General features: G+C 43.0%; 1 protein-coding gene across 1 annotated transcript; it reads right to left on the reverse strand.

The window, feature by feature from the left end:
* Positions 1-2,639: 2,639 nt before the first annotated feature.
* ahsga (alpha 2-HS glycoprotein a) lies at positions 2,640-7,990 on the reverse strand. The gene is made up of 7 exons (XM_021589944.3): positions 6,550-7,990; positions 5,742-5,852; positions 5,568-5,649; positions 5,079-5,236; positions 4,429-4,536; positions 4,156-4,233; positions 2,640-3,366 (listed from the first exon to the last, which is right to left on the reverse strand). The coding sequence occupies exons 1-7, from the start codon at positions 6,757-6,759 to the stop codon at positions 2,989-2,991; spliced, it is 1,125 nt and encodes a 374-aa protein (XP_021445619.3). The 5' UTR covers positions 6,760-7,990; the 3' UTR covers positions 2,640-2,988.
* Positions 7,991-10,837: the final 2,847 nt, after the last annotated feature.

Below are 10,837 nucleotides of genomic sequence, written 5' to 3' on the forward strand. Positions count from 1 at the left end.
CCTCTCTTTTACGCTGCTTCTTCTCTGTTTATTATCTATGCATAGTAACTTTAATAACTCTACCTACATGTACATATTACCTCAATTACCTCGACTAACCGTTGCTCCCGCACATTGACTCTGTATCGGTACGCCCTGTATATAGCCTCACTATTGTTATTTTACTGCTGCTCTTGAATTATTTGTTACTTTTATTTATTTATTTTTTAATTTGTATTATTTTTAGGTATTTTTTTTCTTAAAACGGCATTGTTGGTTAAGGGCTTTTAATTAAGTAAGAATTTCACTGTAAGGTCAACACCTATTGAATTCAGGGCATGTGACAAGTCAAATTTGATTTGATTTGAGATCTCCTCAAGCTCTGTCAGGTTGGATAGGGAGCATCGCTGCACAGCTATTTCATGTCAAAGGGGGCTGAATACTTTTGATACACACTGCATATTATTAGATAAAATATTACTGTGAAGTGTCATTCTGGTTCCACCTCTAGCCCTGATCTGAAATGACTAGATGGGTGAAATTAAAATAGGTTGGAAATTCTTACATATTAAATTGTTTTCCATGCATCGAGATTACACTTTGTCAATCTGGTATCTTCCCCAGCTTTAAGACTCTTATAAAGTCCTGGATTGTTTTGCTCAGTTCCTCTAGGACTGCCTGTAGGCAGCTGCCAGTTGTTGTTAGGATGATGGTGTCATCGGGTCCACAGACATGGCATGGATATCAGGTTGCCAACAGCATCAGCAAAAAATGGCACCTCTTCAACCTTGATCATTGCTCTTTGCCAGGATTGGCAAAGTATTCTGAAAGGTCAAAACAAGTGATTTATGCTTTCAGTTCATTTTATATTTCCATGCTGATAATTTACTTGGAATGTCTGCATATTTATGTTGTCTTGGATCATCAAGAAGGACTTACTGTTTTGCACAGTAAAATAGATATGTGAAAACAAGAAAGCCCACCAATGCCGAGTGTGTGTGTGTGTAGGTTCTGAGTCTAAAGAGGTCCTCAGTAACCCCGAATACACATTTGCCTTCTTTGACCAATCAAAATGGGTAGTTCTTTGAATTGTATTAGAAAAGTATTAGAGTATTAGAAAAAGGGGTTTCATAAGACATTGTTTACACAAGCAAAGTACCATTGAACATTTGTGAATGAAAGCTGTGTTGTTATCACAGACTTGTTAATGAAGCCCTTTCAAACCAAATTGTGTTTTCTGGATTCAAATGTGTCACTTAAATCCTTTTCTAAATTGTCCACAGTTATGTCCATATTTTCTAGCCACATATTTTTTATGTTTAGATGTACATGATCGTTCAGGGATTTATTAGGATACTATCATTTTGATTAGAAATGTATAGTACCAGTACTTTTTTGTAGCATAGAACAGCCATACTCAACACGCAGAACTCAGTCGGGCCTTGACTCCTGGTATCGTATAATCACACATAAGAAATGGAAAATTGTGTAGAATTGCAGGACATGAGCTTTAAAATGGCAAAACGTTCTCTCCGCCCCAATGGCCAAACTGTAAAATTAAATTGCTAAATGTTCTCTCCACTAACAAGAGGGGTTTGAACAGTTTTGGGTCACATGGGTTGTGAAGTGGGGGGGTTGTTACTATGCCGATAAATACAGTATCAATATCCATCTGGACCTTTGCCACCTAGGAAATGTGTGTGACCGGACCTGCACAAATAGTACTGGAGAACCCCTGCCATTCGCCCAGAGTCAGTGCCATGTGTCATAAGGCGGCCCAATCTGGACAGCATGGATCAATGAATAGTTTCATAATAATAATAGATGAATTAATAGTTTAATTCTTAGAGGATGGTTGATACCAGTGCTTCTGAAAATAGTCATTGATTTTGAATACCTTATGAATTATATCACCAGAGTGACTAACAACCTTCATGCACATTAACACAGTGAGTCCTATCGTCACGCCGGTGTGATTTAGGACTTCTAACCCCTTCTAACCCCTTTTATGTGTTTGAGCTACAGACTTCTGAGTTATACCATTTGGATTCGTCCACTCCCTTTGCATCCTTTGGTACCAAACATTAGTTTGTTTAACCGGGGCGGAGCTAAAGCCATGTTTGTGAGACAAGGGAGGATCCCTGAAATGGCCCAGGGCAAGGTCTTTCATACAAAAACATCTGTAGAATCCGAATGGTTTGAGCTTTCAAGTATTAAAAGATATGACGCTCACAAGCTACACAAGAGTCGTTAGAAGGTTCTTGTACACAGAAGATCATAGGAAATCCCAGGACATAGTGTCTATAATACTGTAATAAACTCACATAGTTGCAGCCATAAACTCTGAACTCCAAACAGTTGTTACTGACTAGTTGGATATTCATTTCCCACTGAGAAAACCATTTCTGTACTTACACCATTAATTTGAATTCATTCTGATCAGGTTTTTGCATGGGCATAATATAAATATATATATTTTTACAACAGTTTATGTCAAATAGTTGTGTGTTCTACTTGTAGCCCTGGTTGTCCTGAAAAGAAAATGGTTAAACACTTAATTGCAAGGCTAAATGTAAGGGCTGGACATCAAAGTCAGATAAATAAAAAGCCAATTTCTGCTGGGGTCTCGTTTAGCTGTGAAAGACACATGAGAAAGTAAGTAAAATGTCATTCTTTATTACCCCTAGATACAGAGCAGTTCAGAGTACATACAGCCATTGCACATTGAGCGTAGTAAATGAACCCTTATTACCTACATTTTAACCCTTACTTGTAACTCCCACATGTTTAGAACCATGACAACCCCCCTCCCCCCCCCCCGAACAAATAGCTAGTAAAGATATAGTAAATCTCTGCCTAACCAATTAATGATGAAGGTCTTGTAAAAGCAAAATGAAAAGCAGACTCAAGCCCTTATGTGGTATTCTCTGATCATGCAGTGGGCCCAACGCATGCAGTTTGATGACTGCGACATTAAAGAGTCTGTGCTTTGTAAAATCTGAACGCTTCTCAGAAAAAAATCTTCTTCCCTGGACACACTGGCACAGGGACAAGAGGTGCAGACACAATAGCTGGGCTGTCTGGGGCTTCCCTCTTCACCACCCCAGATACAACAGGTGCGTCCGTGCCTACAACTGGATCGACTACGAACACAGGGGCCGCTTCGGTACCCACAGGGACCACCACCACGGGGACCACAGGCACTATGGACTCCTCGGACTCGCCAGACTCGCCAGACTCGGCAGACAGAAGGCCGCTGAGGTCGGGGTCGTGGAGGGCGGTGAGTTTGTGGTGCCTCAGGCCGTGGACCTTGGGGAGGTTACCAGCGTGGACGTGGACCACTGGCGCAGGCACCGGGACTGTGCCATTGGTGTCCACGATAGGCATCTGTACATTAGAACGAGAGACAGGTCGTCAAAGTACTGTGTCAGTGCAATGGTTTGTTTTCATGTGGCATTTATTGATGTACCCTGGCATTATGTGACTGAGTGATGAGAGAGAAACTTAAATGTTTTTTTGTCCAGTGGGTATTTCCATTTGCGGAATATTTAGCTAACGCCTTGAATAAAATAAAAATGGCTACCTTTAATTAAATTCTAAAAAGATTTATATTCGATGTGGTAGATGGCACGTGTGTATTAAATATTGTGTAGAGGCTTGTCTCCCATAGGAATCTTCTCTTTGTGCCAGACTGGATTCCAATACCTTATATTTTTTTATTAATTTATGTATCTGTATATATTATGTATTTATGTGTATGTGTATATACAGGGTGTATGTATGTATGTAAATATGTCTATTATTTTACTGCTCTAGGGATATAATTATTGTTTGGATAACCTTATTCACTACTATGTATTGATTTTTACCTTTTTTTCACTCTTTATGCGATGTACAATGCAGAGAACACCGGAAGAAGAATTATCATTTAATTACCACAGTGAATTATTGTAATGTTTGTTTATGTGTCAGTTCATCCCATAAGGGATGGGTTACCAATTGGTGATTTGACTAGTAAAGAAAATGTCATCCGTTCATTCATTTCATTAATTCATTCACATTGTTCGGTTCAAATAAGATATAGCCTTTATAGTATAGAAGACACATTAATAACTCAGTGATAACAAGTCACCTACTTATTCACAGGTGGGAATTAATACATGTCTTTTCTCTCACCATTGAAGATGCAGCAAATATATTGCACTGGATTGAGTGTAAAGAACTCACACCAGCCACTTGGCAAAAGCCACGTTGCTGAAAGAGAAAAGAAACGTGTCACATGGTGGTTACTGATTAAATACCAAGACACTGAGTATGTTTCAATAACCACACTATCATACCACCTAGAATGAAACGATGTGTTGGGCATGCATTCTAAGTAGTATGCTTGTATGGCCATTTGAATGCAGGTTTGGGCATTCCTCCTTCCATGATATAATGTATACTTACTGCCATAGCATTGGTCAGCGGCACACAGTTGTCATCACTGTCATCAGCAGTGCAGTTAGTTTCTACTATAACGTATTCTGCCAAGTATCTAGCACCACCAGACACAACCTGCAAACAGAACTGAAGTACATAAGGGCTTTCCACTATAGTTGTGTCACAGTTAGTATATGGGAGGTACTGTATATGCTCAAACAGAGGAGATGTTTTATTTTATTTTATCTTTATTTACCAAGGCAAGTCAGTTAAGAACAAATTCTTATTTACAATGACAGCCTACACCGGCCAAATCTGGACAACGCTTGGACAATTGTGTACCGCCCAATGGGACTCCCAATCACGGTCAGTTGTGATACAGACTGGATTCGAACCAGGGTGTCTGTAGTGACGCCTCTAGCACTGAGATGGAGTGCCTTAGACCACTGCACCACTCGGGAGCCCCACATCAAAATCAACCTGTCTAATGGAGCCCTTATTCACTTTTTACATTTAGGGCTAGTTTCCTGGACACAGAAAAAAGTCTAGATCTGTGTGCAGGAAACTGGCCCTTAAAATGTTTACCTCATTTGGACATAAAAAAACATTACCATACTCTTTTTAGAAGATTGCACTTGCCCACATGATGATCATGTGATCAGAAAAATATGTTTTACCTGAGTTGACATGCGTCCGACTTCCATGATTGCAAACAATGACTCTTTGCCTGTCCTGTTGTTGAAGGTGACCAGCGAAGCAGAGACCATGGCCAGGCCTGCAGTGTCGTTAAGGGGAAGGAGTGAGGCACAGCCCACACAGAGGTCCTCCGTTGATTCTTGACATGGTACCAGATAGAGAGAGCAGGTGAGTGTATTAGTGTGTGCGTGAATATATTCCACTGGGCACAGACGTCAATTCAACATCTATTCCTATGTGGGTTCAATGTAATTTCATTGAAATGACATGGGAACAACGTTGATTCAACCAGTGTGTGCCCAGTGGGATCTCACCTTCCCGCTTCTGTGGTACCTCTCCAGTCAGTAGCTGTCAGACTTTGTTCACAGAATGTGTTGATTATACTTTATTTGCCTGGGGAACGGGATTGTGAAATTATATAGTTCAATGGATTAGATTGAGAAAAAAAATGTGACATAAAGATTACATACCTTCAGTTTTACACTTGAAAGCTGTGACAGACATAACTCCTCCAACCTTTCTCAGTACCACATCACAATCTCCCTCCACTGCCTAAAAAACAACAAACAACATTACCAATGATCCATTGGAATTAACTACATAGAATATAAAATGTATTTAATAAAGTGGAGAATTGGCCTCACTGTGACTACTTTCGGCCTGACGGTGCAGTTGGCGACAGGAGTAGGGTCCAGAACGTGACATGTGGTCTCCAGCAGGTCCACTTCCATCAGATAGATCTCTGATCCATCAGGCTATTGAACAACACTGCAGAGCATGACTGAACGGGAATATATTATATCTGCGCTCTTATTCGAAATATAAAGTGTCTCTGAGTGGCAGTGCTGATCTAGGATCAGACCTAGTCGTCCATGTAATCTCATTCATTAAGATCTAAAAGGTGAAACTGATCCTAGATCAGCACTGTGAATACAGCTCCAGGGCTAACCGTAGAGGTTAACACATGAAAGAAGGGGCTTTGTATCAAAAGTGTATTTCTCCTTTAGAACACTAGGTTAAACAAAACTGAAATATGTCTATGCTATCTGTCTCAAACATCTGCAAAACTGTAGACTGGTAGGACCTGGGTAGTTAAGATAAACTTGAAAATGTATCTTGTCTTTACATTTACATTTTACATGATAGTAATTTATCAGATGCTCTTATCCACAGAGACTTACAGTAGTGAGTGCATACATTTTCATACTTAATTTTTTTTTGTTCGTACTTAAACAACGTAACAATAATTCCGCCTCATTCTGCGAGTGCAGAAGTCTAATCTACGTGATGCCGGTATTTCCATTACAATCTGTAATAATGAATGTTGCCTGGTGTGACGTCACACTAGACTGTATCATACATCTATGCCAATCTAGAGATGAGGCATATAGAGATGTATCTATATGTGACTCTGTGGATTATTCTATTATCCATGCTCCAGCTCTGACTCACCTTGGTTAGGATCTTGATGTTATCGATCTGGTTCAGGGCGTACTTGTAGCCGTGCGTGTGCTGGCCGTTGAGGTAATCCTGGGCCACCAGGGCTGCAGCTTTCACGTCGGGCGAGTCGCAGGGCGGACGGGTCACATTATGCAGCAACAACTGGGCCCGTGCCCCCGTCAGCAGCCCCAAAACCAAGGCTATACCCAGGCGACTCATCATCAGGAGGGTTAGGACAGGGCGAGAGGATGGAAGTATTGTAGCAGGTATTGACAGGGGTACACTACAAGAACGACTGAGTCCATATGCCCTGGTATATAGCCTGTACTTTAAACTTCACCACAGAGCCAAGGTAAACACATGTCCACCCCGGACTTCTGTGTACCGTGTGGATTGTGCAAGAATCCTCAGCCTGAACCCCATATGGAATATTGCCAAGATAAATGCTAGACTGACAAAGTCTGGGGTGATCAGGTGCATTGGGTGTCAGCAGGTAGATCAGGTCAAAGTTTTACTCTTTAGTTCAACTGAGAAAAAGTCAAGCTTGGATCAAATGTGGGATTTCATTGATGTGAATTGAGAAGATGCCATGAAAAGTAATACTGTAGCAAAACTGTAGCCCAGGTCTTCTCTAGATCTTTCGTAGCCTGTGTGTTCAGAACATTCAGTAGCTTTACAAGACAATGTAATTGTCACGACTTCCACCGAAGTCGTTTCCGCTCCTTGTTCGGGCTGTGTTTTGGTGGTCGGCGTCACCGGTCTTCTAGCCATCGTCGATCCACTTTTTATTTTTCCATTTGTTTTGTCTTGATTTCTTACACACCTGGTTTCCATTTCCATCATTAATTGTTGTGTATTTAAACCTCTGTTCCCCCATGTCCTTGTGTGGAATTGTTTGTTTGTAAGTGCTTGTGCACTATGTTACTGGTGCGCGTCGGGTTTTGTACCCATGTAGGTTATTTTTGTATTGCCGTGGATTTTGTCATTAAACTGCTCCGGCTATTACCTTTCTCTGCTCTCCTGCGTCTGACTTCACTGCCACCAGTTCCGCAACCCTTACAGTAATGTACATTGTGATTGATAAGGGACCAGTGTAAATTTCATATAATGATTATGAGGCATCACCCTGTATTTCCCTGAAAGGGAGCAAAAGGCCTATAGTCTGGTTCCAGATGTCTCTGTGTAGCATGGCCCTAGCTCTGTCTGCGCTGTCTTGTGTCTTGCCAATGGTAAGTAAAACAGCATAAGTCGATCTGGGATCAGGCTAGCAATGTAGGCTACTACTATTACGTAGATGGGAGAGCCACAACAACAATGATGCAATGACACCTGGTGGATTATATAGGCTCTGCCACTAAACCAGAGACAAGCGATTTGCAAGTATGCTGCTGATAGGAGATGATTGGCCTACTACAGCATTCATGGATCCCTGCCCCACTCACAACAGGCGCAACTGGCAGGCAGACAAAGGGCCAGATCTTACAACGCCTGGATAGGTACTTTAAGTATCAGCTAACCACATAATATGTTATAGCAATCTGTCAGTTGATGGCAACCCTTGGTTGATGCAATGCAACGTCGCACCAGGGGAACGAGAACACGCACCAGATATCGGCCGTGTTCAAGAGCATCAAAACGAGTGCAGTCAGTCAGTCAAAATTTACCCATGATACATTGTTGTTTTGATCCTCTCAAACTTGGCCACAGACACATACAGAGAGAGCTGGGCCCTGACAGTACAACTCAGTAAGACAAAAACAACAGTGTTCCTAAAAAAGGTCCAGTTACCAGGACCACGAATACAAATTCCATCTAGACACCTTTGCCCTAGAGCACACAAAAAATATACATACCTCAGCCTAAACATCAGCACTACAGGTAACTTCCACAAAGCTATGAACGAGCTGAGAGACAAGGCGAGAAGGGCATTCTATGCCATCAAAAGGAACATAAAATTCAACATACCAATTAGGATCTGGCTAAAAATACTTGAATCAGTTATAGAACCCATTGCCCTTTATGGTTGTGAGGCCTGGGTTCTGCTCACCAACCAAGAATTCACATAATGGGACAAACACCAAAAGGCACAGGGCCTCACTGCGAACACCGGGGCCTCACTGCGAACACCGGGGCCTCACTGCGAACACCTGGGCCTCACTGCGAACACCTGGTCTCACTGCGAACACCGGGGCCTCACTGCGAACACCGGGGTTTCGCTCCGCCGGGCTGAGCCTCCCCAAGAAGAAAGCACAGGGGCGGAGCTTCGGTGGCGTACCCGAGCGCTGAGAGAGCACAGCTGCTATTCCAGCCTCGGACGCACCCACCTCCACTATGAACGCCAAAGAGGGATCCGGATGGGCCAGCATGGGAGCCGATGTAACAGAGCCCTCCGGTAACTAAAAGCTCTGTCCGCCTCAGCTGTCCACTGCAAGCGCACCTGGCCCCCCTTTAGCAGTGAGGTAATGGGAACTGCTACCTGACCAAAACCTTGGATAAACCTCCGGTAGTAGTTGGCAAACCTTATGAACCGCTGCACCTCCTTTACCGTGGTGGGAGTCGGCCAATTACGCACGGCTGCAATGCGGTCACTCTCCATCTCCACCCCTGAGGTGGAAATGCGATACCCTAGGAAGGAGACGGACTGTTGAAAGAACAGGCATTTCTCAGCGTTGGCATACAGGTCATGCTCCAACAGTCAGTCGACCAAGCACCTTGCGCACCAAGGACACATGCTTGGTGTATGTTGCGGAGTATATCAGAATGTCATCAAAATACACCATTACACTCTGCCCGTGCAGGTCCCTGAAAATCTCGTCTACAAAGGCATGGAAGACTGATGGAGCATTCATCAACCCGTACGGCATGACGAGGTACTCATTGTGCCCAGAGGTGGTACTAAAAGCCGTCTTCCACTCATCTCCCTCCCCGAGACACGTGACTCCTGGGAAGTGCAGCGCCTACCAGGAGATCTATCGCACAATCGCCCAGTCGATGAGGGGGTAATTGAGTCGCATACTTTTTAGAGAAGGCGAGAGCCAAATCGGCATATTCAGGGGGAATGCGCACGGTGGAGACCTGGTCTGGACTCTCCACCGTAGTGGCACCAACGGAAACCCCTAAACACTTACCAGAGGACTCTCGCGACAACCGTGTGAGAGCCCTCTGTGGCCACGAAACAGTGGAGTTATGACAAGTTAACCAGGGTAGCCCCAGTACCACGGGAAACGCAGGAGAGTCAATAATAAAGAGACTCATTCTCTCCGTATGACCCCCCCTGCGTCACCATGCCCAAAGGAGTGGTGACCTCCCTAATCAACCCTGACCCTAATGGTTGACTATCTAAGGCGTGAACGGGGAAGGGCACATCCACGGGAACGATGGGGATCCCTAAACTATGGGCTAATGATCTATCAATGAAATTCCCAGCCGAATGTTAAGAGGCCATGATTATTTTCATCATTGTGTCAAGAGATATAGTGCTAAAACACTTGAGTGTCTCCCTTGATCCTAGGTCCTGACAGTGTTGTGCAGACTCAAGCACACTGAGCTTTGGAGGAATACGCAGATTTAAAGGGGAGTCCGTAATTTGCTTTCTAATGATCATTATCTTTTCATCAAAGAAGTTAATGAATTTATCACTGCTGAAGTAAAAGCCATCCTTTCTTGGGGAATGTTGCTTTTTAGCTAGCTTTGCGACAGTATCAATAAGAAATGTTGGATTGTTCTTATTTTCCTCAATTAAGTTAGACAAATAGGATGATCGAGCAGCAGTAAGGGCTCTTCGGTACTGCACAGTACTGTCTTTCCAAGCTAGTCGGAAGACTTCCAGTTTGGTGTGGCACCATTTCCGTTCCAATTTTCTGGAAGCTTGCTTCAGAGCTTGGGTATTTTCTGTATACCAGGGAGCTAGTTTCTTATGAGAAATGTTTTTGTTTTTAAGGGGGGGGGGCTGCATCTAGGGTATTGCGTAAGGTTAAATTGAGTTCCTCAGTTACGTGGTTAACTGATTTTTGTACTTTGATGTCCTTTTGTAGGCGGAGGGAGTCTGGAAGGGCATCTAGGAATCTTTGTGTTGTCTGTGAATTTATAGCATGACTTTTGATGATCCTTGTTTTGGGTCTGAGCAGATTATTTCTTGCAATTGCAAACGTAATAAAATGGTGGTCCGATAGTCCAGGATTATGAGGAAAAACATTAAGATCCACAACATTTATTCCACGGGACAAAACTAGGTCCAGAGTATGACTGTGGCAGTGAGTAGGTCCAGAGACATGTTGGACAAAACCCACTGAGTTGATGA

Source organism: Oncorhynchus mykiss, chromosome 28 (assembly GCF_057628025.1).
Source record: "Oncorhynchus mykiss isolate SJ-2025 chromosome 28, ASM5762802v1, whole genome shotgun sequence".
Lineage (NCBI taxonomy): Eukaryota > Metazoa > Chordata > Actinopteri > Salmoniformes > Salmonidae > Oncorhynchus > Oncorhynchus mykiss.